The sequence below is a fragment of the Canis lupus genome, chromosome 25 (genome assembly GCF_003254725.2).
Source record: "Canis lupus dingo isolate Sandy chromosome 25, ASM325472v2, whole genome shotgun sequence".
Taxonomy (NCBI): domain Eukaryota; kingdom Metazoa; phylum Chordata; class Mammalia; order Carnivora; family Canidae; genus Canis; species Canis lupus.
The window spans coordinates 28445775-28473640 of NC_064267.1; the positions used below are offsets into that span (position 1 = coordinate 28445775).

The following is a 27866-nucleotide window of genomic DNA, read 5'->3' on the forward strand; positions in this document are numbered from 1 at the left end:
TAATCTGGGTGCTGAAGCAATAATGCAAAAGCTTTTTTTCATACATAAACAGCAACAATAAAGTTATAGTAGTTGGAATTAGGTAAGTTTGGGGAGAAAATAACATGTAACAGTAATCTGGAAAGCAGTAACACAGGTTATAGAAGCATATGTGGCTAGTTCATAGAATGACTTGGATGGTAGGCTCATTTGAATTTAATGTATTTCAAAACCAGAACCTACTGTTCTTGAACAGGAAAACAGCAGAGGAGAACTGATTATGTTAACCATCTGAAATTGCTGGTTTTGTGGTTAACAAATGCTCAAATATTAGTAGTTACAGGAAGTTCAGTTCATTAGTTTAAAGTGTACTGTTTAAAGCTTTTTCTGTGGCACAGTGAGCTGTTCCTGGATCTTGCCTACCTTGAACCTCCAACCCCCCAGTGCCTGTACTTCCCCCTTCCAGTGTGGATGCACACAGGGAGTAGGCTACTTTCTGTTTTAGGCAAAGTAAACAAAATGTAGCTAATTGAAATGACTAAACTGTTTTAGACAATTAAAATGTTTCCTGAGGTACTCTTTCCACAAAATATCTGATGCATAGTCCTTGGAAAATATTAAATCAAAAGACATCTGTAACCCATCTCTTCAAATCTAGCCTTCTGATTAATGATTGCCTAAATTGATTTCCCTGATAACGCAGAGCTCTTGGGAATTAAAATCTGATGGGAGAAGGGAAGAGTAACTGACTTGAAATTGTATATTCAAATTCCATTGTTCAAATTCTGTTTTACATTCCTAAAATTTATAAACCAACTTTGAAGTCAGTAATTTAGGAACATGGGGTATCTTCTTTTAAAATACTTCTTCATTGTAAACATACAGGGTGGCATAAATATTATTAAAATGTGTGTGAGAAGGAACAGTTTCTCTCTGTTCAGTTCTTCATTTTACAGCATGGTTTTAAATTATTTGGGATTAGAGCAGTGAACCCAGGATAGTTGTTATCATTCTTATTTCTGACTCTGCTTATTTTTAAAAGTAGATAATACTATGTATATTGGGTTTGGTAATCCACTTAAAAAAAGTCGGGATGCCTGGGTGACTCAGTGGTTGAGCGTCTGCCTTTAGCTCAGGGCGTGATCCTGGGGTCCTGGGATCGAGTCCCACATCGGGCTCCCCACAGGGAGCCTGTTTATCCCTCTGCCTGTGTCTCTGCTTCTCTCTCTCTGTCTCTCATGAATAAATAAAATCTTAATTTTTTTTTTTTTTCCTGAGAGAGACAGAGGAGGCAGCAGGGGGAGAGGGAGAGAGAATCTTAAGCAGGCTCCACACCTAGTCCAGATACCAGTGCAGGAGTCAATCTCATGACCCCGAGATCATGACCTGAGGTGAAATCAAGAGTTGAATGCTTAACCGACTGAGCCACTCAGGTGCCCCAATCTCTTTAACTTAATATATCACGTATATTTTTCTATAGCAATATTTTAATGACAATGTAATATTTTATTATATACATCATAGTTTAAACAGTTGTTAATATTATACATTTATTTGTATCTAGTTTTTTGTTATTCTTAACATTGCTTTAAGATTCCTTATATACATATATGATTATTTATTAAAAACAGATTCTTAGAAAGTTGAATTGCTGGGTGAAGGGTTAGTTATACTTTTAAGGCAAAGTGCCTTGCAGAAAGCTTTTACCAGTCTGTTTTCCCACCAACAATGTATATAATTGCCTGATTCGTAAACTTTGGGCAGTATCAGAAATTGCCTTTTTAAAAGATAATTCTTAGTTTAGTAAGTGAAAATAAAGGTGTATCGTGCTTATTTTAATTTGTATTTATTTGATTGCGAGTTGGACAGTTTTATTGTCCCTTGCTTTTTTGCATTTCCTTTGTTAGAATGTTTCCTCTTAATGTTTCTTTTTATTGAAAAAATATGCAAGCCATATAGTCCATGTCTTTCTACTTGCTTAAAAGGTAAAATTTTTTTCCTGATTAGTTTTTCAATTTGTAGTTTACTACTTTTAAAGCTGACACAGTGTCTCCAAAGTTAAACACTTTTTCAACATCAGCCTGTAGGGGTCTCTCTAAACCAAATTTTTGGAAATTACACTGATTTTAAGAATTGTGTGTTGATACAGGGACAGTCCCGGCGAGTCCAAGTGGAAGTGAAGTCTGTGCAGGAATCTGGGACTTTACCACTGATGGAAGAATGTATATTGTCTGTTGGCATTGGATGTGTTAAAGTTAGAACGCTCAAATCCCCCAAGACTCATGAGACTTTTCATGTAAGTTTCTGTGCCAGGTATGTTCTCGTTGAAAGACCTGATGAGATGAAAGAGTCTTTTGGAACCTGCCAGAAAACTACCTTCCATGAACAATTCTTCTTTCACTTTTCTTTAATATTTTATTGTTTTGTTTTTGTTTTTGTTTTTTTACACTATATTACATTTGCATAGAGTCACTGCACCCATACCAGACTGTTGGTTTTGCCCTGGTATATAGCAAACTGAGGGTTAAGACATCACAGTCTCTAGAAATTCCTCAGTTGCCTACTAGTGATTAACTTCCCCTACTACCGACCTTCTCTGCAAAACCCCCCTACTGGCTTATAAAGACTGTTTGCCAGCAGGTGTTTGATTTCTCCTGGGGAGTGGGACTATAAACCCAGCAGGGAAAGTATTGTACTGGTTCCTGAAAAGGTCAAATGAGTGTTCTTCACTTTCCTATGAGAAGCTTAAGATTTTACTCCAACTTCCTGAAAATGATAAAACTGAGAATGAGGGTGAGCATGGGTGGGAGATGAAATAGTATTTATTCATTAAATTAGAAAATAGAAGGTATTGGGAAGAGGTTGGTTGTTGTGGGTAGCTTGATTCTTGGAAAAAATAATTGTTTTAGTTATCTGTAATATATTTTTCTTCTAGGAGGAAGAGGAGGACATGGACAGCTACCAGGTAAGGAAGCACCTTACCATCATGAGCTAGATTACACATTCCTGAGTCCAGTCGTACTGTTACTTAAGAATTAGACAATTAATTTTGAATCAAATACTGCTTTTTTTTTTTCAAATTAAAACAGAGTTTTGCAGACTTTAGTGTAAAAATCATTTGTGACTGTTATCCTTTTCCAAACGTGGAGCTCCTCATCCAAGTTTCCCACAGATCTATGTCCCCAGATCCTTTTCCTTGCACTTTCTTTCCTTGAATGGAGTCATCCACCCTCTTCCCTATAATAGCTGTCTTATACTGAGCTTCTGTCAAGCCACACTGCTTAGGTATTTTCCATCTTTTAAACCAGGTCTCCCTTCCCCACTTCAAACAGTCACACAACTTTGGTTTTGTCCAACTCCCCTCTTCCTAATCTCCTGCAAGATTTTGTTTATGTCTGTCAAGTTCTATCTTGTTAGTCTTGCTAGTCATTGTTTAGGACTGTCAGAGCTCTTCGGATCCTGATTATGTCATCCAGCGTAGTCACTCTCCTGGTTTTGCATCATTCTAATTTGATAAAAATGTCTGCCTTCCTATAAGTGACTGATAAAAATATTGGATCAGATAGGGTTAAATACAGAGTCCTATGGCACAACAATAGAGATTTCTTTTAAGCTGACATTATTCCATTAATCCCTGTTCTTTGGATGTGATATTTCAGTCATTTATGATTTCATTCAAGTAGATTCATTGCACATTTCTCCATCTTGTCTACAAGAATGTCATGAGCTATTTGGTTAAGTGCCTTAGTGAAATCCAGATACACACTATATCCTCAGCATTCCACTGATCTACCCAGTTTTGTTAACTTTATTATAAAAGGAAATGAGGCAAGATTGGTGTACAGTCAAGTGTTGGCTGGTAGACTTCTTAGTCTGTTGATAATGCCCCCTCTGTCCTCCAAAAATGCCCCCACAAGAAACAAGGGAGAGAAGCATTTATATTTTACTAGTGAAACATGTGGAAGGCTAAAACAAGTTAAGAAATTGAAGGAATTCTTATGATGGTTCACAAAGGTATAGAGTTGAAGATTATTGAGTAGTATTTGTGATTTTTTTAAATTGTACTAATTTATTAATTTTTAAAAGTAATACCTATGTTCAGTGTGGGGCTCAAACTCACAACGCCAAGATCAAGAGTTGCATGCTCTTCTGACAGCCAGCCAAGTGCCCCAATATTTGTGATTTCTATCCAGCAAAGGAGCATCACAGATCTTAGTTACTTGGAGTTCTGTCCCTTGAACCAATAGAAATAAAACTGGTTCTGGATATCAGAGAATGCCCTTTCAGAAGCTGTCTTGTTCCAGAATAACAGTGCTTTGGTTTCTGGAACTTTCTGTTCTGAATAATGATTGGAGTTAACTAGTAGTGGTCATAAAGATCTTGATTGATGTATAATACTTGAAAATTTTGAAACCTTAGAGTAAGGTAAATGGAGCATTGGTTTCAAATATCTTGTCTTGAGGTTATATTTGCCATAATTTCCCTTGTTTCCTTTTAGGATCGGGATTTAGAGAGACTGCGAAGAAAATGGCTAAATGCATTAACAAAACGTCAGGAGTACTTAGACCAACAACTGCAGAAACTTGTCAGTAAACATGGTAGGAAAAGCAAATTGAATATTTCCTCCCCCTGCCCAAATCTGTGCATAATTAATCTCCATTTGCAGCCACATAAATTAGAAGTAGATGAACACATCAATAATGAGGATGGCAAGAACATAGGAGTGTTACTTATTTTTATCATATCCTTTCAGAGTTACATTTATTTAACTGTAATGATGTCTTTCTATAGGTCTCCCCCCACCCCCAACAAAGAGAGAAAATACAGTATATAAACACTGTCCTTCAAAAATAAATTAAGGAGGATGCTAATGTTCTTGATTTCTTACCCAAAGGCACTAGAATCTTCTAACTCTGGAAGAAATTATTCATGTGCTGGTCCATGTTGGCCTTCCATGAACCTAAGATGGCCTTTCTGTAAAAGTACACCAACCTTTTCAGCTTATCATTCATTTTTTATTGTGATTTTTATCACTAATTAGGGAAGTAATAAATTTTTGGTGAACCATTATCAACCAGTAACTGAAGTACAGGCAAATCCTATTGATACGCAGGATGAAAGTGTGTAAATCAGGTGAGAAATCTGTATTTGATCCTCATTCCTGATGTTCTAGATAAAACAGAGGATGATGCTGACCGAGAAGCTCAACTTCTAGAGATGAGGCTAACTCTGACGGAGGAGCGGAATGCAGTAATGGTGCCCTCTGCTGGCAGTGGCATTCCAGGGGCCCCAGCAGAATGGTATGAATGCTGTCACATGCCTTCTGATGTTCCAGATACTCACTGAGCTGCCTGCTTTCTGTGTGAATTTTGCCTATGTTTCAATACATGAAAGACTCATCATAGTACTGGGGAAACAAGTTTGAATTAGAGGAAGTGTTAAATTATTTTCATGAGTTGGAATAACTATGGCCTAAAACTGTGTTTTATTAAATAATATTGTTATTGGCCCAAGTAATTAAGATTTCTGAGAATCTAAATCAATATTTAATACCACTGCACTTAGCATTAAAAAAAAGTTAATATGTTAATTACTTGGGTCATTCCCTTAAAAGACCATTTGGTCATAATAAAATTGCATCTCCAGGAGTTTTTGGTTTTGGTGCTGGCTTAAACTGTACTGTCAGCAAATGTTCTGTGCCAGTTTATAGAAATTAAAAATAGTAAATTCAGGCATATGGGGTCCTTAGGTATATAATTTTTTAAGAAAGTAACTTTAAACAAGGGAGCTTCAATTATAAACAGGTACATGTATCTTATAATACTGAATTCTAGTATCAGAACATATGATAATTATACACGAGAGCACCAGTGAAAAGAAGCAGCAGTTACAGGTAGGTCTTTGGGAGCATCTCTAATGTGAAAATATAACAAAAACATGATACCCACAGTTATCATTGGCTTAACTTGTAATACTTCTCAGTGTGGGTTAGCGCTGCATCTCGAAGTACATGTTGCTGAGAAAGTCTGCTTTATTTAAGATGCGATTTGTTCATTGTTTTAGGACCCCAGTTCCTGGGATGGAAACACACATTCCTGTTATATTCCTTGACTTAAATGGTAAGTTAGGAGGTGCTTTCTGAAGTCCTGCCTCTGACAAATTAGTGTCCAAGTAATACTTAGATTCCAACAAAGTTTGCAGTTAGGCAATTCTACTGTAAGCCCAAGGTTAGAGTCCATTTTGTGTACACTGAGGGACATTAACCCTTGACAAAGAATGAATTTTCTGTAAGAATAATAATTTTTTAACCGTACTAGGTATGTTTATCCTGTCGCATTCTCACATTTCATTCTATAATCTGTACTTATGTGTATGCTTTGTTCTTATCATGTTAGGATGGAGTAGTCGTGTTTTCCTGCACTTAGAGTATTGTCTTTGTTAATTCTTAGGAAAAGACTTCTCTCTGAAAAAGACTAGTTAAACTAGTGATGCTTACGTAGCATGCTTTCTTTTATGTGGTATTTTCTTAGCATTGTCTAACAAATTTCTCACTTTTTCTGTGAGTTCTTATACCCTTCACTCCTGCATTGCTTGTTTATGAGAAACTGTCAATTTTTTCTGACTTTTTTCTCCTTCACGTAAAATATTTTGGATGTGGCTACATTTTACATTTGCTCTGTTCAAGGAAGGAAAATAAAACTGAAAAGATAGATTAAAGAGCTAAAAATAAGGTAAAAGTCAGCAGTTAAATTCCTAAAACGTTTGCAGAAAAAACGTGTGGTACAATGAACTATCCTAAATGGACAAGCTTGGGTATCCTCAATGGTTTTCTTCTATCTAGCTGAAAGTAAGTTATGATATCTGAGGTATTTATTTAGCATCTTGTACTATTTAGCTTATTTAGACATATGGAAAATTATATATACAATTATAGATTTATTTTATAAATAAATAAAATAAAATTATTTTATTATAAAATTATATAAAATTATTATACGCAACCAGCATTAACAAATAATGCTTAGCCACTTCTGCTGTCTCTCCACCTGAGAGGGTTTCAGATAGAGTGTTTTGCCTCTATCCTCCCTTGTTGTTCTCTGACACTTTGGAAGCTGAGGGTTACTACAGATTATTCTCATATTAGGTTCCTAGACAGGTGAGGTGCTCATGTGTGTGCATGTGTGTGCATGTGTTTAGAAGGGTAATAGTCGAAAACAATAATAGCTTATAAAAGACCTGTTTGTACGGATATCCCAACACATGATGAAGAGCTTTTTCAGCCTTATGCCCATTCTTGCACGAGCTCATGTACTAGAAAGATACTTTTGATCCCTACTCACAAGCTTCAGATAGATAGGGGATTGGGAGGGCCAGACTTAGAACTAAATAACTAAAGGGCCAAGGGGCAACCCTCCAAGTTTCTGGCTCATGTAGCCAATTGATTCTTTTGTTGAACTTAACTGTCAGATAATTGGAATCACCCTCGCTTCTCATTTCTTCAATGCACTAAAAGATAGGGAATTTGGGTTATAATCCTATCATTAACATTTATGGGCTGACCTTGAATAACCTCTTGGGTATCTTGGCTTCGTTTGCCTTCCATGTAAAATAAGGCATAAAGGTAGGAGATTGGATAAGATAATTTCTTGAGAGTCTATCCATCTCTAAGAACTGTGAACTGTTTAATGGACCTCTTCCGTGTCATGTAAGATTTTAGAGTCAAAAGCAAATGAAATTTGAGGCAGTAGAATTTTAATACTAAGCACATTGAAATTTAGCTGGTAGGGGTTATCCTTTAAAATGATCTCTGATTTAATGGAACTTCTTTGCTTTTAGCTGATGATTTCAGCTCCCAAGATAATCTTGATGACCCAGAAGCTGGTGGATGGGATGCTACCCTTGCTGGGGAAGAAGAGGATGAGTTCTTTGAACTGCAGATTGTAAAACAGCATGATGGAGAGGTAAACAAATATAACTAGGGGAAATCAGCTGAAAAGTAGTTTCTTTAACCTTTCCATGCAGCTTTTGAAACAATCAGCAGTGTCATCATTTTAATGCTTATATTTCTCAAGAAATAGATATGAAAGCCTTTCATTATGACTTCCAGAAAGAGCAGAATCCCTTCCAGAAGGAGTAGACAGCCAGATTATGTCCCTTGACCATTTTAGTTCCCCTCCTGGTAAAGGATCTCTGTTAGTATTCATAGTTCAGGTCAGTAGTGGTCCCCTGTCCGGGGAAATGCCACTGAAGTACATACAGATAAAACAATACAATGTTGGGTATTTGCTTTAAGATTCTTTAGTAAAAACTTCTTAAGAAGAGAAAAAGAAGAATAAATGAAGGCAGTGTGGCAAAATCTTGATAATGTTTGAATCTGGGTGATGGGTGTATAGTGGGGGCTTATTTTCTAGTTTTGAGTATATTGGAAAAATTGGAAAATAGTTTAAATAAGGAAAGCTGATGTGATGCTCTGAAGGGCCCATCATCCCTTAGTAGTATTCCTAAGATGCAAAACTTTATAGTAGGGAAAAAACCCAACACACCCAACTGTGATGCGTTCTGTACAACAGTGGGCCTGTCTCCTTCTTTAATAAGTCAGTGTCCTGAGTGACAAAGGGCTGGGGAACCATTTCAGATTAAAGTAGACTAAAGGGGCATGACATCTAAATGCAATTAGTGATCCTGGATTGAAACTTTTGAAATACTTGAATATGGACTATGTATCATATGATCGTTTTGCATCGATGGGAAATTTCCTGAATATAATTGTCCTATGGTTAAGTCAGAGGATGTTCTTGCTGTTAGAAGGTTCTTGCTAATGAATTTAGACATGTAGAGTTACAGCTCTGTAACTTACTCTAAAGTGGTTCACCAAAAAAATAATCCTGCCTGTGTGTTATGAGTTGTGAGAAAGAGGAAGGAAAAGTGGCAAAATATTAACAGCTAATGATTTCAGGTGGAAGATAACACAGGACTTCATTGTCCTGAATTCACATCTTTTCTTTATGTTTGAGCATTTTTCAAAATAAAAACATTTTATTTTTTTAAAGATTTTATTTATTTGAGAGAGAAAGAGAAAGCACAGAAACAGGGGGAGGGGCAGAGGGAGAGGGAGAAGCAGACTCCCCACTAAGCGTGGAGCCTGATGTGGGGCTTGATCCCAGGGCCTTGGGATCATGACCTAAGCCCAAGACAGACACTTAATCGACAGAGCCACCCAGACGCCCCAAAATGAAAACATTTTAAAAGCCAGCCAGCCAGCCAGCCAGCCAGAAACATTATCATCTATACTTCCCAGACTAAAGAAATGGAGACCACATGCTCATATTCCGTAGTCCCTCAGGGCAGTTCTAGTAGATCTGCACTCATGACCAGTATGTATAACTTTAGCCAAGCTAAGATGTTTCCTTGTGAAGTTTTTTCAAGGAGGAGAGGGAAAAATATGTGTCTTTCTCCTCAGGTGAGAGCAGAAGCCTCTTGGGACTCTGCAGTGCACAGCTGTCCTCAGCTCAGTAAAGGCACCCCAGCGGATGAGCGAGTGTATCTGATTGTGCGGGTGACAGTCCAGCTTAGCCATCCTGCTGACATGCAGTTGGTATTACGGAAACGAATTTGTGTCAATGTTCACGGCCGGCAGGTGAGTCGTTAATCCTAGTTGAAGAAATGACTTTAATCACAGGTCCAGCATGAGGGCAGGGCCAAGAATGATTGCTCTGGCCTCCTGTCCAAACAGCCTCTGTGCAGCATTGAGCTTTTCTCTTCGACACAACTGCTGCTGTCCTGTACCCATGCCTGCCTCATTCCCGGCTCCTGCCATCCTGACTTCCTCCCAGACAGTATTCAGTTGTTACATGAGTCTTTCGTATTCCATAGTCACAAATTAAATACATTCTTTTGGGTGCCACATAGCTCTGTCAAAGCCAATTCTCTGGTTTTGTTTTTGACTTTTCATTTGCATTGTACAAGATGTGATGGTTCTCTGCAGATTGGCCGTTGTTTGGACTTAGCCTCTGCTTTGCACATCTTTGTTGCCTCTCAGTCATCTTGCTAATTCGTGGATTCATATATTTGGAGAGTATACTCTGTGGAGCTTTTGTATAACAAGATGAGTTAAGAAATAGTCTGCATCTTGAGACAGCCAATGTCTGTCAGCATACGTAGCTGAATAAACAGGTGGCGTTTCTGTCGGGATAGCACTGCAGGTGCTCCCCAAGTGCTGGAAGACGGCAGGTAGAGGAATGGAGAATGCCCAACGAGCAACTCCGAGAAGGTGTCAGAGAGGGGTGGGGTAGCATGCCAGTCACTCCTCTGCAGGTGGGGATGTTTGGCAGGCAGAGGAAGAGAAATGGGCTGTTTTGTGCAGAGGTGTGCAGAGGCTGTGAGGAGAAGGACAGGGTGTGACAGGCTCAGACCCCGAGCAGCAGAATGTGACGACAGACAGTGTGACAGCAATGTGACGGGGTCGTGCTGCAGAGGCCAAGGCCATCGCTGTCCACATAGTTGCAGCTGGATTATGAAGGTCCTGGTGCCAGATGATTGGGTTTAGTAGGACACTTCTAGGGAAGAACATAAACTATTTCTGTCATTGACTTTGCAAATACAGGATTTGGGAGGCTCATTCTAGGGATTCTTTTAACTGTCTGTGCTCACTTTTTTTGAGGCCTTCTCAATACACTGACTAAAACCAGGACAGATGAAAAGAAATCTTTTCATTTAAAAGAGCACAGTCACGGTTGACAGAGTCCTAGATGTAATCTCCACCCCTAAAAATTAATCTTTAGTTCTAAATGTCACACTGATATCAATCTTTGAAATGAAGACTGGCGGTAATGCTGTTAAAATTGCAGCTCTTTAGCTCGGCAATCCAGCATCAATAAAATCCAGGTCATCAGGGTAGCTATAGACGTATATGGTATGCCTCCTGTTCACTCTTTTCTCCAGCTCTCTTTTCTCGGAAGTGTTTAAGGGATTGAAAAAGACGTGTTGCTCTAGAGGAGCATTTTGAAGAGTTATTTGCCATTCCTGAGCTAGAGATTCTGGTTGCCAGGCACTGAGACTGACCTGGTACAACCACCAGCCCCATGGAATCCTTAACAGAAAAGATGCATCATGGAGTCACCAAGCTTCTTCTGGCATTTTTTTTTTTTGGTGTGTTTTTAAGTAATTTTTAATTTTTTATTTTAATGATAAGAAGTTGCCACTTTTTTTTCCCCTGGTTGAAATGACTTGATATTATCAAATTGATACTGAATGACATGATTGATTAGGGCATGCCAGTTTCCCTTCCAATTTCAGGTATTTCAATCCTGAAAATTGCTTTTTGATAGCAAGAATAGGTACTTTCTTATGACGCTAATATATGTATATCAGCTTCTGTAGTTCCATACAGAAAGAAAATAAAAAGTAAAGTAACAACAGCACCGACACCTCCCCATTCCACCCGTTAAAAACAAAAGCTGTAGCTGTGCCCTGACCCAGCTCAGCATTGCAGTGCTCGAGTTGAGAGAGTGAAGGGCTGAAATCAGTGGTCTCTTTGCATTCTAAGAGCTACAGTCTTTTTAAAAAGTAACTAAAGATCACTGAAGAGAAAGTATTATTAAGTAGGTTTATGATAATATGTACTTATAAGGCCAAATGACTTGATTTTTCTATTTTCTTTGGGGATTTTTTCACATATTTGATACTTCCCGTTTGCATAAGGGAAAAAGGTCGGGTGTTGGTTTAATATTCTCTCTTCTTATCTTTATTCACCAATTGTATTCTGCCCTCATCCGTGCTCTCTTCAACCTCTACAGGATGTTCAGTCTTAGCAGCATCTTCAAATGAGTCATCTATGCATTAATTCAACAGTTCAATTCTTAACTGTGCGAAGAGCACAGTCAGCATAAACAATGACCATGCACTCTTAAATCATTCTTCATAACGATCCTGCTTTGGTCAAGAATTTAATGTCTGAACTTGTCAATATTCATGCTGTAAGATGTCCATTGTACTGGAAAAAAAAGAAAGCGTAAGAGTCACCAGTCCTCACTTACATCTTAGAAGGGCATTTATTGTGTCGAAGTCAACAGTCTTATTTCTGTAGCTTTAAGCAGAGCAGAACCAGATGCCCAGTGTCAGTTTCCAGAATTTTGGGTTCACATTCTTCATATATTGGGAATAGGACCTGTCACATGGCAGAAACCTAATAAATTGGTTTTGTGTGCTGAAACAAAGTTGAAAAGCCTATATTTAGTGATTTGGATTTCAACTTGTTCATCTTGGAAATATGCTCTTCTGTTTCTTTTTGATTAGAATGAATGTAGTATCCTTTGTGCTGTCTCTTTGTTAATGTAAACTCAGTTTTTGAGGTAGGAAACCATATTTTTCTGTTTTGTTTTTCTCTAGGGTTTTGCTCAGAGTCTCCTAAAAAAGATGTCACATCGAAGTTCTATTCCTGGCTGTGGAGTGACTTTTGAAATTGTCTCCAATATTCCAGAGGTGAAGGATCATATGAAGTTTGAGTTTACTAAAAATAAACATGTAAAAAGAGCTAACTCCCTGAAAGTCACCTACCTAAGAAATATATAGTCAGTGAAAATGTATATTTGGTCAAATGCTATAGATTTGTAGGGGAAATTTCCTAGTCTTAATGTGATTCATAGTAAAATATATTTGTGGCTTTAAGGGTTCTGGTTTTAGTATTTTGTTAAAGAACTTCCTTTTGAAAAGCAAATCAACACTCCTAGAAGACAGCACTCCTTTTCAGTCCCAGTAGACCTAGGGAAACACTATTGTAATCCTTAAAGGGAAGCAACAGGGATCCCTGGGTGGCGCAGCGGTTTAGCGCCTACCTTTGGCCCAGGGCACGATCCTGGAGACCCGGGATCGAATCCCACATCGGGCTCCCGGTGCATGGAGCCTGCTTCTCCCTCTGCCTATGTCTCTGCCTCTCTCTCTCTCTCTGTGACTATCATAAATAAAATAAAATTAAAAAAAAAAAAAAAAGGGAGGCAACATAGCACAAAATAGAGATTCAGGCTTTTATTTTGGGATCACACAGAAATGTATCACTTCTTAGTGAGATGAACTTGGTAAGTTACTTGGAGCCTAATTTTTTTATTTTTTAGTTGGGTTAATGATAGCTTCTGTACAGTTTTGTTTTTAAGGATTAAATGAGATGATGTCACAAGTCATTGTGCACACACTAAACAGTCAATTGTAATTGCCATCATTATAGCTCCTATTATTATTTTCTTCTCCTTATTTCTCTTTCTGAACTGAGAAAGTCATAGGAATCAAACACATGGAGTTTGAAATAGCCCCTGACGGAAGCTGGCTGCATGGTGTAGTTTATATATGCTTCCTAATATTTTATTCACCTGGGCTTTGGCACAACTGGTAATGGAGGCCTTCCTTCCTTGCTGGGGGTGGGGGGGGTGGGTAAGGAGGATTCTATTAGGAGGATATTGGAAAAGAGAGAGAAGAGCACTTCCTTTTGTTATACTCACTATCTGAAATCAAGGAGTAAGTGAGGAGGTGCAGATTGTACTTTGCTTGGGAGTGGAGATGTGGAAATGTGCACTGGAAGTGGACACTCCCTGCTAACCACACTGTCCACATCATCAGTCTCTTCATTTTTGAGGGCTGGAAGTTGTTGATTCTGTTGAGCATTTGAGCAATAGGTGGACAAAATATATTTTAACAGAGAGATTAGTTTTTGGAAGACTGAAAAGATTACCTAGGATATAGGCTTTGTTTTAGATTTCTTGTACTATAAGAAATCTTATACTGGATCTTCAAAGTGTTAGACTTCCACAGTAAATATTAGCTGCTTAACTATTTAATTTGGAGTCAGCTAAACATTTAAAAGCCAAGTCTGTCTTCTGTCTGTTAGACTGGCTGCAAAACCGTAGGTCTGTAGTAGATTACTCTCTGTATACTTAGGTGCTCAGCTAGAGACTTACAATTTATTCTCTGTGTCTGAATGTTTTATGTGTCTTTCTGGCTGTTTCATATCTTAACTCTATAAATGGTTTGAATGCAGTTAAAGAACCCCTATAGTAGACTCCCTTACATTTTTCCATTTCTCTCATCTTCCTTACCCTCCTGTCTCATCCCTTACTGATTATAGATTTTTTTATCCCCTTTAAAAATGCTTTTGTTCTCTGGGTGATAGTTTTCAAAGGGAGGAAATATTGAGGGGGAATCAGCTGGGAGATAAGCAGATAGCCTCTCTCGTTGAGCTACCTGTTAATAATTAGCTACACATCTAAGTTGACAAGTGTTTTTTTTTTTTTTTTCTTCACAATATCAAATCCTGATGATAAAGAAAAAGGCACAGTGAGACTTAAAACTTACAGAGAAAGGACCACACTTAGTTTATTTTTTATTTAAAAGCAAAATAAACAGATTCCTTAAGGAGCGAGATTTATCATGAAAAATCCTTGAGAAGTTCTTTATGTTCCCTGTTAGAGTAGCTCTGAAAGCTTGGTGGTAGAAAGAACTGATGATGGGCCAGACTGCAGGAGATGGTTCCACCATTCTACCCCAGGGCCCAGTTACTCCCACCTCTGGGTGCTTACCCAAGAGAAGTGACCATGTGTGTCCATAAAGATATGTACAAGAACACTCATAGCAGCCTAATGCAGAGTCACCTAAAACTGCAAACAACCCAACCATCCATTGGGGGTGGATGGATAAGGAAATTGTGGTATATCCATAGTGTGGTATATCCATATCCACTTAGCTACACAAAGAAATGAACTTCTTGTGTGAATCTCAGAATCATTATGCCATGTGCAAGAAGCTAGATACAAAAGAGTATGGTTCCATTTATGTGAAATGCTAAGACAAGTGAATCTAATCTGTGGGGAAAGAAATGACCCCTGCCTTGGGGGAAAGGTAGGGATTGACTGTGAAAGCTGTCAGTGAACTTTCTAAGGTAATGGAAATGTTTTGTATCCTGATAGGGATGTGGGTAACATGAGTGTATACGTTTCCATAAAATTCAAGTTTCCCTTTTCTTACAAAATCAGAGTAATATTTATTCCCTTCAGACACCAAAAAGTATTCTGTGTTAAGAGGTAAAAGGATTACTCTTATCAGGAATCAGGAGACCTAAATTCTAGTCTTGCCTCTTTTGTCAATTATGTGGTCGCCTTTCCTCATCTATAAAATAAGGATGATTGCTTCTTTTCAGGATTATTAAAAGGCTCAAATGAACCATAGTAGGTTCAAGATAGAAGTTTTATAAACTTAAGCCACCTTCCAAATTCTTCCACATTTTATCTGTTCTAAAGCTCATTAAAATTTTTAAGAATACTTTTGACATTAGAACACATCTTAAAATTGATATCTTAAAACTAATTGGCAGATTTTTTTTCTCCTTATTGGTATGTAATTTTTTTTTCCTTGAAGTTGATGGCAACTTCAGATGCATAGCCTATGGCTATATATTTTGTAGTTTTTGGCATTATTATAACAAATTCACAAGTAAATAAAGTATCAGTTTTTGTCTGATAAGAGTAATTTGTTATGAACCAAGTTTGCCTGACATGATTAAATGCACTAGCAAGGACCCTTCCTGACTTGAACACCCCATTTATACGCAAGGGCCATCACTCTAGAGGAGTGGGGTGGGGGTGGGGGTGGGCTCCGTGGGAAAGCACAGTGAGGGAGTATTTACCTAGATACTTTGCTTTTGGCCCCGGTTACTCCAGAGTTGCGGACTGAGACCAATTTTACAAGCTGCCACATGTTGAATATGTAGTCCATGGTTGAAAGCCAAACCTACTTTTCATTCTTACTCTCCATACCTGTGTCTGCTTCCTGCTAGAGTTGTTTGGATCCCAGCTTCTCATTCCTGTCTTTTGCCCCTCATGATGTATTTCTGAAGTGTGGTGGTAGTTATATTTCCAGCTTTTTCCACCAAATCCTTTCTAGCCAGTAATGTTTTCATTTACAATAGAAATATAGAAGAGAATGGTGTTATTGAGAATATGCTGTGTTTCAGTGGCACTGTGGTTAACTGTTCAAGTTAACCTAACCACCGTTGATATCATGATTTCTGTGGGAAAATGAGTTTTGAGTTCCAAAAGCTAGTGTTAAATTGGAATTTTGGAATACCATCCCATTTGTTAGTACTCTTTGTGTGTGTATTTGTATAGATCAAGAAGCTTTTATGTTTTCTTCTACAAAGTATTTCATTTTAATACCCAACTTTCTGTTCTCCAGGATGCCCAGGGAGTAGAGGAACGCGAAACATTAGCAAGAATGGCAGCTAATGTTGAAAACACGGCTTCTGCTGACTCAGAAGCTTATATTGAAAAATACCTCAGAAGTGTGCTGGCTGTGGAGAACCTTCTCACTTTAGATCGTCTCCGCCAGGTTAGTCAACATAGCTGGTAGCAGTGGTGCTGACCCAGCCTTATTCTCTTTACCTCTCTGCAATTCACAGTGTTGTTACATCTAAAATTTTATGGTTTTTTTGTTTTGTTTTGTTTTTACATCTAAACTTTTGAAGCCTCTCTCTCTCTCTCTCTCTCTCTCTGTGTGTGTGTGTGTGTGTCTTTCATGAATAAATAAATCTTAAAAAAGGGGGGAGGGGCAGCCCAGGTGGCTCAGCGGTTTAGCGCCACCTTCAGCCCAGGGTGTGATCCTGGAGACCCGGGATCGAGTCCCACGTCAGGCTCCCTGCATGGAACCTGCTTCTCCCTCTGCCTGTGTCTCTGCCTCTCTCTCTGTCTCTTTCTCTCTCTCTCTGTGTCTGTGTCTTTCATGAATAAATAAATAAAATCTTTTTAAAAAAACTTTTGAAGCATCTCTTTAAGTGGAGCATATTAATTTAGGTTAAACTTGTCAATTAAGTCTGTGAACATACAAAAGCTCCACTTGGAAAGTTACTTTCACCAAGATGCTAAATGATATCTAGTTGCCTTGAGGTAATGGGGGGAAATATTTAACGCTTGATGGCTAAAGAATTATTTTAAAAGTCCTTTAACGATGGACAATAATGTTGCTAAAGAAATATGTAGGAATGTGGCAGATTGGGCCCTTTTTCGCTCACCACAGCCCTGGAGTGGGTCTCTAGAAGGGGTAATAGAGATGCCAGCAGTACACTACTTGGTGGAACTCTCTACCTCATTTTATGTAGCAATATTGAGACTTTCGGTTTTAACCAAAGAGCCTTATGAAAAATAAAAGTGACCTAATTTTCATATCTGTCTCCTGGGACTAACTTCTGGCCAGCTTCAAGGGAGCCATCAGTAGATAAAGAATCATCTAGGTAACCCATCAGCTGAATAATTAACTTTGAATGTTCCACAGTGATTGGAATAAGGTCATTCCACGGTGTTAAGTAACAGCCATGATTTAAAGAACTAGGAATATATATGTAGTGATGGTAGCTGAAAGACTGCTGTACGTGGTATTGCTTTGGAGGTGCATCTCTGATCTGTATTCTTCCTCTGTACTGACAGGAGGTTACAGTGAAAGAGCAGTTGACAGGAAAGGGGAAGCTGAGTAGGAGGAGTATAAGCTCTCCAAACGTGAACAGAGTAAGTACATGGACTCCCCATTCTGCTCTGCGTGGGCTCTCCTTCCCTGTTCCTCTTTCCTTGGATGACTCTTTTCTATCCTATAACTCTCCTCTCAGATATCATTTCCTTCTCTGAACTGATTTAGGCGCCCGTAGCGTCTGTGCAGACCTCTGTCATTGTCCTCACCAATATGATAGGGAAAGTGTCTGTTTAATCACATCTTTAATGTTTCTCACTAATTTTTGTATGAGCAGTGCCTGGCACAATGACTGGGTGTTCAGTGTTTGTTGAACTAAATAAAGCAAAACTAGCCGAGTGCCTTGGGCAAACGATTTGAATTTTCTGGGCCTAACTTAATTACTTTTAAATTGAGGAGAAATCTGGACTAGTTTACAAACTCAATTGCTTAAAGGCAATCCAGGATAGTATAAATGAGTAAAAATAAGTTAGGTATGTTTCATAACAGTGTCTTAAGTTTGTTATTCTTTTTTAAAACATAGGTATAATATATGTGCATATTAAGCATGCAAATAATTCTTCACAAAGAAATATGATTGTGGCCCTGTGATTTATCTCTCCTTTCCTTACTTTTGACAAAGATGTGGATATGAGAAATATTAGCTTGGTCTAACTTTCCACCAAGAAAAACCACAATACAAGCATTGTTATAAAGAGCAGCTGAACCTTAGTCTTAATGCTTGAGAGACTGTAGTGAGTGGTAGGGAGAGTATCAAATGGGAAGGTACATGTGGCCCCGGAGTGAGTGAATGATGTCACTAATCATCTCAGATGAAAGATTGGGAACTTCCGCAGACATTAAGAAATATCACTTTCTTTCAACTTAAATCTTCTCATTTCCTCAGAAAATGATACATTAAAATACAGAGGTATTTGCAGAGATTTGGTATTTAGAATTCTGTGGTTTAAAATAAATGGTCTGTGTCTATACGTCTGCTACAAATACCAGAGAAGGAAGTTGTAAGATCAGGGCATGGTAAAATAATCAGTAACCTGTATCCTTTAAATAGAAGGGGATACACAGATGAAGTATCCCTTACCCAGGCCTAGGTGATTGTTGCCTCAGTGTAAACTGGGTATCTGATCTTATACAAACCTCCCACCTTAAAGTTCAGTTCAGTTAAAAAAAAAAAAAAATTGTGAGTGGTGCCTGGGTAGCTTAGTTGGTTAAGCTGCCAACTCTTGACTTCAGCTCAGGTCATGATCTTGGGGTCCTGGCATTGAGCCCCACGTCAGGGCTCTGTGTTCAGCAAGGAGTCTGCTTGAGGATTCTCTTTCCTCTCCCTCTGCCCCTCCCCCCCAGATCGTGTGTGCCCAGTCTTCCTCTCTCTCAAAATAAATAAATAAATCTTTCGGAAAAATTGTGATAATGTGTCAAAGTATAAGCTAGCCCAGTTTACAAATTTGGTCTCGACAGTGTCTCTGGTCCCATCCGACTTTAACATTCTGTTGATATGGTTTTCAAATTCCTGTATTTCCAGGACTGGAGATTTCTGCACTTTCACACTTAAAGGACTAATCCCCTCTTTATTTCTTCTTCAGTTGTCTGGGAGCCGACAAGATCTTATTCCATCCTACAGTCTAGGCAGCAACAAGGTAAGTTTTTATAACTATTTTTCCATTGGCCTTAGACTAATTTCCCATTCACCTTTCCTCTTTTCACTCAAATATCACACGCTTGTTTTGCATGCCAAAATTTCTCCTACTCTTCTATGCCATGTGAAATTTATTGGAAAGTGTTTATAGTTCATTTTTTTTATCTGCCAGTTAAATTAAGGCTTATGAGACCTCATTACTCTACTTTTTAAGGGTTAAAAACCAATTTTGTTGCTGAAGTTCATATTTCTATGTAAAATATTCTTCCTGTTTCGTCAAGAAAAAACTTTAAATCAGAGTTTTAATAGTAAAATAATCATGTAATGTTGCAAATGTGTGAGGAATAAGATTTTGTCTTTAAGTTAATCTTATTTGCCAGAAGAAATTAAAATACAAGAACAAAACTTGTTTTAGCTGGGATTTATTTTTAATGTTAGTGTTCCCCAATTTAATAGTTTTAAGCATTGAGAATTCTTTATCTGTTACTTAAAGGGATCACATTCGAAATTATCATAACTGTATGTCCTATATCATAGTTTTTTTTTTTTTTTTTTTTTTTTTCCTGTATCATAGTTTTATGCCTGATGTTTTTTGAGGGACCTAGTTAGATGTTGGTACTGTTAACTGTAGGCAACACACTCTGTATTGAAATCTTAACCCTTGAGGAGTTTAAAAGTGAACAATGTCTTATAAAATGGCCTGATAGGGATTTGTTTCAAAATAATCTTGGGGGAAGATAGGGGTATAAATAAAAGAAGATTGGTTATTTAATGATAATGGTTATAGCTGCATGGAATTTGTTATGCTTCCTTTTTTTTTTTTAAGAATTTATTTTTTTATATATTTGAGAGAGAGTGCAGAAACAAGGGGAGAGTACAGAGGGAGAGAGAGAAGCAAGCTCCCCGATGAGTGGGGAGCCCGACACAGGGATCAGTCCCAAGACCCTGGAATGGTGACCTGAGCAGAAGGCAGATGCTTAACTGACTGAGCCACCCAGGCACCCTATACTACCCTTTCTACTATTATTATTTATTCTGCACTCTGTTTTTCTTTGTTTGAAATTTTCCTTATAAAAACTTAAGAAAAAGAACAATTGATGAATAATTAGACTTATTCTTAAGGTCTAGATTACTAGGGGTTTGCCTGAAATAATGGGATATATATATCTCATCAATATGTGTGTTACAGGTAAACTCCTAGTAACCAGGCAGCCCCGGTGGCGCAGCAGTTTAGCGCCGCCTGCAGCCTGGGGTGTGATCCTGGAAACCCAGGATCGAGTCCCACATCGGGCTTCCTGCATGGAGCCTGCTTCTCCCTCTGCCTGTGTCTCTGCCCCTCTCTTCGCTCTTTCTGAATGAATAAATAAATAAATCTTAAAAAAAAAAAAAAACTCCTAGTAACCTAGATCTTTAAAATGAGCTACATGTATGTATATCCATGTTTATGGACATATAAATTCCTCTCCAACTCATTAATTTACTGATTACCTATCATGTCTCTGAAAGTGTTATAAGCACTACTACTTTATACTGATCCAGTGATAGGTTTGATTAGTTATTGATAAGCACAGCACAGGTTATGATTACGAGAACAAAGTTGAGTTTTGGGGAAATTGATTGTGTCATTATTTTTAAATGTACGTAAATGAAAATTTCTAAGGAAAATATAAGAAAAAATGAATTTTTGTTTTTTTAAATTACATCTAATCCAAATTCTCAATTATATTATAAATTCCTTGAAAGAAGTGGCCAGAATTTTCTATATACCCCCAGTTTCCTTATGTTTAAATAGAGCAAATAATAATATCACTTAAAAGAAAGTTATTGTGCTTCATCTACACCAAATAAATAGAATAAATAAACATAGATGCTATACTAGAAGTATGATAGAGTAAGAGACTGAAGGAGGGAGTGGACACTTTTATAGGCATTATTCACAGATCAGGAGAAGCTGCAGAGAGGTGATAATCCCCCCTAAACTGAAAGATGATGAGGTCCATCTGAGGCAGGGAAGGAGTGAATGCAACAGTGTGAACAAAAGCATGGAGGGATGAACAGGCTTGCTGTGTTTATGACACTGCATGCGGTGTGACTAAAGGAGGGGGAAATAGTGACTACTATTGTGGGGTAGAACCCAGAGAAAAGAGACCTGATTGTAGAAGTGTACCAAGGAGTAATGGAGGAGACGAGGAGCCCCTGAAGGGAGTAATGGCTATAACATGGTTAAAGTTGAATTAGCAAATGTTTTTTAACAGTCCACCTAACCCCCACTCAGGTTCCTGGTTGGTCCATAAAGTCACTTTAAAGTATACAATATAAGTATATACAGTTACTAATGCAAAAATATGAAAAAAAAACTTAATTTGCAGATGGAGAGATCAGGTCAGGGTGAGATTCAGCAGTGGGAGGGAGAGGGAGAGTGATTCAGGTTAAATTAAGGAGATAGAATCTCTATAACTCCATGGACAGGAAGGTTGGGGGAGGGGAGAGATGAGGGTGACGTGTGGAGTTCTGGATGACTGAATAGAGAGATGAACTGTAGGAGGGGCAGTTTTGGGGTAGAAAATGAAGTAGTTCAATTTTTGACATAAGGTATCTGCCAATTGAAGGGTCTAGAAACCTAGACTGAGGAGCTGAGGGCATAATTGAAACTGAGTGAGGCATCAGATCTAAAATGGGAGCTAGAGGGCATGATAATACTCATGGGTACTTGCCAGAGGAGAAGCTGGATGGGGCATGGAGAGGGAGTCACCAAAGAAGAAAGAAGACCCAGCAGAGAATGGCTTGGAAACTTGGCCAGAAGGGACTTTTTAAGTTGTTCAGGTTTTTTTCCCCAAAGATTTTATTTATTTACTTATTTTAGAGAGAGAGGGTATGTGCACACATGAGAAGGGGGAGGGGCATAGGGAGAGGGAGAAAGAAAGAATCTCAAGCTGACTTCCCTGCTCAGTGGGGAGCCTAACATGTGGCTCAGTCTCACAACCCTGAACTGAAATCAAGAGTCGGATGCTCAACCAATTGGGCCACCTAGGTGCCCTGGCTTTTTAAGTTTTAAGAAAGACTCCTTCCAGTTTCCTCAGAGACTATAAGATGAGAACTGAAAAGCTGTTTCAGATGTGACAGTAAAGAGTTTCTTAGAGACTGTTCCTAGGGCAATTTCTGTGGATGTTTGGGGACATGTCATATTAAATGTGTAAATGTAACATTACACATTTTTGTTACTCTACCAGAAGCTTCCCTTTTTTTATCTTCTCGATTTCTTGGGATATCCTAGGGAAGATGAGGAAAAATCTGATTTTTTACCCTCTCAGGTTCTACTGATATCGTGGTGCCATCACAGCAACAAGGATATGGATCCCTCCACTGTATTTCAGGGTATATTTTGAGATGTCATATATTTCAAACAAATAACTTTTCCCCTCATTGCAGCAGTTCCCAGTTTTCCTCAAAATATGACCTTGCTTGCCACTCCCCAATCATACCAGTCCCCACTCTCTGGAAGTATGTCAGGGAAAACAGAAGGTGCCAGTTTGCCGCTACTAACTTTGCTCCCAATTCAGTTGTGAACTATTATTTTTATCTCCTTTTGAACTCCTTGTATCCATGGGCCTTGAAGGTTACTAGGTGTAGCTTTCGTCAACATCTCATCGGTATGAACATGCCTTGACTTCTTGCTAGGTTGAATGAATATCCACATATCATAATTAGAGACCTTTAGGTATTCAGTAGGAGAAAGGTAGAGGAAAACTCTTCTAAGACAGATTTTTATGGGATGGGCCTGTTTAATGAGTAAGGAAATTCAGACAATAGAAGATTATAACTATGATGCTAGAAAACAAAGTGAAAGGAATATGAAGGAAAGAGGATTTGATTCCAGGCTTACTTCAGAAGGGAGTATAGAGTAGCTCTCCCATTTTCAGAGGAGGGCTTCCCTCAGTAATTTTATCATCTAAAGCAGATCATCTTAAAAGATTTTCAGGAAAAATAAATATTTTTAAAATTATACTTTCTTACTAGGGAGAAAAAAAAAAACATTCCCTTGCTAATAGCAGCAAGGAACAGAGGTCCTCCCTGTGGCCTTTAAATGAAACAATGGAAAACAGTTTCATATGCAGCATTGCCTTGTATTCAAGATGTTTTTAATACTATTCATAATATAATTCCTCAAGATTAGGTCGTGCTTAAACTAATTGACCTACAAATTATTAAAATCCTGTTAAACCCCTTTACATAGCAGCAATGCTTATGTACCTGTGAAATGACATATGTACAAGAGTATTGAAACATTGTTTATAATGGCAGACGATAGGAAACTAAATGTCCATTGGTTTGGTCTGTATTTAACCTATTTAATTAATGCAAACCAAACCAATGGGCACATGCCATACACACACACCCCCACACACATACATGGAAATAAATAAATGGGATACTATGCAGCTATAAAAATGATTAGGAACCCGTCCAGATAACATGGAAAAATTACTGGGATATACTTAATAATTAAAAATGAAGTGCAGAGTGGTGTCCAGCTCTTGGTTTCTGCTCAGGTCATGATCTCATTGGTAGTGGGATTAAGCCCAGAGCTGGGCTCCCTGCCCTGCTGGGGAGTCCCTTTGAAGATTCTCTCCCCCTGCCCCTCCCATGGCCCTCACTAAAAAATAAATCTTAAAAAAAAAAAAAAAAAAAAAAAAGGTGAAGTGCAGAGGGGCTCCTACGTGGCTCAGTCAGTTAAATGTCCAACTCTTTTTTTTTTTTTTTTTTTAAATGTCCTACTCTTGATCTCAGCTCAGGTCTTGATCCCAGGGTTTTGAGTTCAAGTCCCATGTTGGGCTTCACATTGGGCATGGAGCCAATTAAAAAAAAATAAATAAAAATGAAGTGCAGAATAGTATACTGCCATTTATATTACAAAAGGAGGGAGACAGGAGAGAAGTGTGTGTGATTATTTATAGATTTGCTTACATATACATAAGAATCCCTAGAAGGATATATAAGAAGCTAATACCATTACTTATCTGCCTGGGCAGAGGGTGGAAATATGTGGGGAACTGAACAGGTAGGGGTAGAGGTAGGAGATTTTTCACTATGCCTTTTTATATTATTTGGTTTTTGGATTGTGTGAACAAATTACCTATTTTTTTAAAAATCAGATTTAAAAACATATACATGTGTGAAAATCTCAATAGAAGCAGAAAAAAACATTTCTCAAAGTACAACAGTTTTTCAAAAAATAATATTAGGATTGAAAATTTTTATTCCCCCCCCAAAAAAAGAATTAAAAAAAAGAAAATTTTTATTACCTGCTCTCTTAAGTAGCTAGAAGTTTTTGTTCTCTTGTGTATAATGGTTTGAGAAGGTCTCGAATTGCTTTATCTATGATAATTTGTACACAAAATCCTAAAAGAAATTATTTTGAAAAATCTCAAAGGCTCTTTTTTTTTTCTCTTTGGGGTACTGCCTGAAGTCTTCAAGTTTTCAGAGATCCAAGGAGAGAAAATTAATCCATTAGGTTTTCCTAATGAGTAGGATATAAGTACCATCCTACTACCTAAAACTTGCATCATACTTGTTTTTACCTTGAGAATAAGAATGAATTTCTAAATGTGGTTTTTATAAGATGACTAAGTTTGGCACTGTACTAATTTTTTGGCTCTTACTCCTTTGTAAAAATAACTTTGGTAGTCAGTATATAGGATTCTTTTCACATGCTTCTTGTTCTAAGACTGCAAAAGTATCTGTCAAAAGAGCCCAGGAACTAAGGCATGTTAGTGAATTTTGAAGGCTCTGGGATGTGAGGAGTTGGAGTTAATTCACATTAAGCAAATAATACAAGTACATATTTGAGAACTTGTCCTTTTCTTAAGTATGGGGCAGCCAAAGAAGAGTAAAATGCCAAACGTGCTTTGGGCATTCTTTTTGACTTACAGAACTTTCTCAGAAGCCCCATCTTGGTTTCTTTGCATGAAAGTATTTAATGCATAAGAGAGTTGAGTCAGGACTGCAGCTGCTTTTGCAAAGCCTGCCATTGTTTATATCTCTGCCTCCAAGATACAAAATGGGCCGTTGCTAGGAATGAACCACTTCATTTCCTGACCACTGTAAGCCAGACTGATGTCTCTGTTGTTCTTTCCCAGATGTTCCCCAGAACGGCCATATTGTTGGAAGTTGTGTTTTGCCTCAAACAGAGATGGGCAAGATAAGTTAACTTAAATGATGAGCATCCATTTGGTTGACAATTGTGTTCTCTGCCATCATTAACAATAAATGGATAGATTTAAAAAAAAAAAAAAGAGAGAGTTGAGTCAGAAATGTAATTTTAACCTAGTGTTGATGATGCTTATGGTGCTAGAAAATGTGTTTTGAAAGAATTGATTATTAGTTACACCTACCTTGCAAACTTATATGGGCCTATTTCTAGGTTCTGTATCTATTAATGTATGTGTCTGTTCCTCTGATCTTTTTTTTTTTTAATTTTATTTTATTTTATTTATTTATGATAGGCACACAGTGAGAGAGAGAGAGAGGCAGAGACACAGGCAGATGGAGAAGCAGGCTCCATGCACCGGGAGCCTGACGTGGGATTTGATCCTGGGTCTCCAGGATCGTGCCCTGGGCCAAAGGCAGGCGCTAAACCGCTGCGCCACCCAGGGATCCCTGTTCCTCTGATCTTGATTATGAAAGCAGGATTATAGGCCACAGAATTTGATGTGCTGTCTTCCCCTGTGTAAGACAAGAACATTTCAGGTTAGTTGAAACAATATTCAGAAGCCAGGAGAGGCCACAGAAGAGGATCACATCTCCCTTTCCCCTCCTGATTTTCAGTTGATATCATGGCAAAGATGAGGCATTTAAGACACAGTGACATTAAAAGTCATGGAAAGGAAGCGGCGATGGAGAATTTTATAGAATTAGGGCTCTTGAGGAGGTGAGAGGAAGTGGTGAACTACTAAAAACAGTCTCCTCGTTTGGCCCATGACACTTGGAATTTGCCCAGCCATATTTTACACATCCTTATTATTGATGCTCACTACATATTAGAATTGTAATCACTTTACTGAGCTCCACCAAGATTGAATTGATGGACCAGTTAATCTTAAAAAGATAAATTGAATTTGATGAATGACTCCCAACTTTTAAATATACCTTAAGGCCTAAAAGAAATCATTATTTTTCTTTCCCCCTCAAGTTTTTACTTAAATTCCAGTTAGTTAACATACAATGTAATATTAGTTTCAGGTGTACCATATCGTGATTCATCACTTACATACAACACCCAGTGCTCATCACAACAAATGCCCTCCTTATTCCCCATCACCCTTTTGGCCTATCGCCTGCCCACCTCCCCTCCAGCGATCCTCAGTTTGTTCTTTATAGTTAAGAGTCTGCTTTATAGTTAGCTTCTCTTCTTTTCCCCTCTGTGTTCATCTGTTTTGTTTCTTAAATTCCACATATGAGTGAAATCATATAGTACTTGTCTTTATATGATTTCTTTCACTTAGCATAATGCTCTCTAGCTCTATCTGTGTCGTTGCAAATGGCAAGATTTCATCTTTTTGATAGCTGAGTAATATTCCATTATATATATATAAAAACAGTATATACACTGTAATATATACTATTATACAGTATATATATTAATATACAGTAATATTCCACATATATGCACATACATACATACTGTATCTTCTTTATCCATTCATCAATTGATGGACATTTGGGGTCTTTCCATAATTTGGCTATTGTTGATTATGCTACTTTATTTTTTTAAAGATTTTATTTATTTATTAGAAACACACAGAGAGAGAGAAACAGGCAGAGGGAGAAGCAGGCTCCATGCAGGGAGCCCGATGTGGGACTCGATCCCAGGTCTCCAGGATCACGCCCTGGGCCAAAGGCAGTGCTAAACCGCTAAACCACTGGGACTGCCCTGATTATGCTACTTTAAACATTGGGGTGCATATATCCTTTTGAATTAGTATTTTTAGAAAGTCATTCTCGATAGGCTTTTCAATTAAAAATATATCCCTAATAAACTATTGGCCCTACACCAAAATAAAAAGGCACAGCTTTTGCACAGCAAAGCAGACCATCAAAAAATCCCAAAAAGGCAGCCTACCAAATGGGAGAAGATATATATGTATGTGTGTGTGTGTGTATATATATATATATATATATATATATATATATATATATTTAATTATTAAATATATATATATTTAATTTTATTTATTTTAGTGAGAACATGAGCAGGGGGTGGGGCAGAGGGAAAGGGAGAAAGAGAATTTTTTTTTTTAAGATTGTATTTATTTATTTATTCATTGACACAGAGAGAGAGGCAGAGACACAGGCAGAGGGAGAGGGAGAAGCAGGCTCCATGCAGGGAGCCCGATGTGGGACTCGATCCCAGGTCTCTAGGATCACACCCCAGGCTGCAGGCAGCGCCAAACCGCTGCGCCACCGGGGCTGCCCTGAGAAAGAGAATCTTAAGCATACGCTACACTGAGCATGGAGCCTGATGTAGAACTCAAACTCATGACCCTGAGGTTATGATCTGAGCTGAAACCAAGAGTTGGATGCTTAAATGAGCCACGCAGGTGCCCCCAAATGGGAGAAGATATTTGCAAATCAAATACCCATTAAGGGGTTAATACCCAAAATATGTAAAGAATTTATACAACTCAACACTAAAACCCCCAAATAATTTGATTAAAAATGAGCAGAGAATCTGAATAGACATTTTCCCAAAGAATAT

At 38.0% G+C, this 27866-nt stretch overlaps 1 protein-coding gene across 1 annotated transcript in view; it reads left to right on the plus strand.

The window, feature by feature from the left end:
* KIF13B (kinesin family member 13B) overlaps window positions 1-27866 on the plus strand; it is a 203481-nt gene that overhangs the window by 134369 nt on the left and 41246 nt on the right. The window contains exons 25-35 of the mRNA XM_049100832.1: window positions 2129-2275; window positions 2915-2944; window positions 4478-4577; window positions 5153-5279; window positions 6043-6098; window positions 7816-7940; window positions 9440-9616; window positions 12367-12459; window positions 16195-16347; window positions 17439-17516; window positions 19059-19112. Of these exons, the coding sequence (XP_048956789.1) occupies window positions 2129-2275; window positions 2915-2944; window positions 4478-4577; window positions 5153-5279; window positions 6043-6098; window positions 7816-7940; window positions 9440-9616; window positions 12367-12459; window positions 16195-16347; window positions 17439-17516; window positions 19059-19112 (1140 nt within the window). The remainder of the gene's footprint in view (window positions 1-2128; window positions 2276-2914; window positions 2945-4477; window positions 4578-5152; window positions 5280-6042; window positions 6099-7815; window positions 7941-9439; window positions 9617-12366; window positions 12460-16194; window positions 16348-17438; window positions 17517-19058; window positions 19113-27866) is intronic.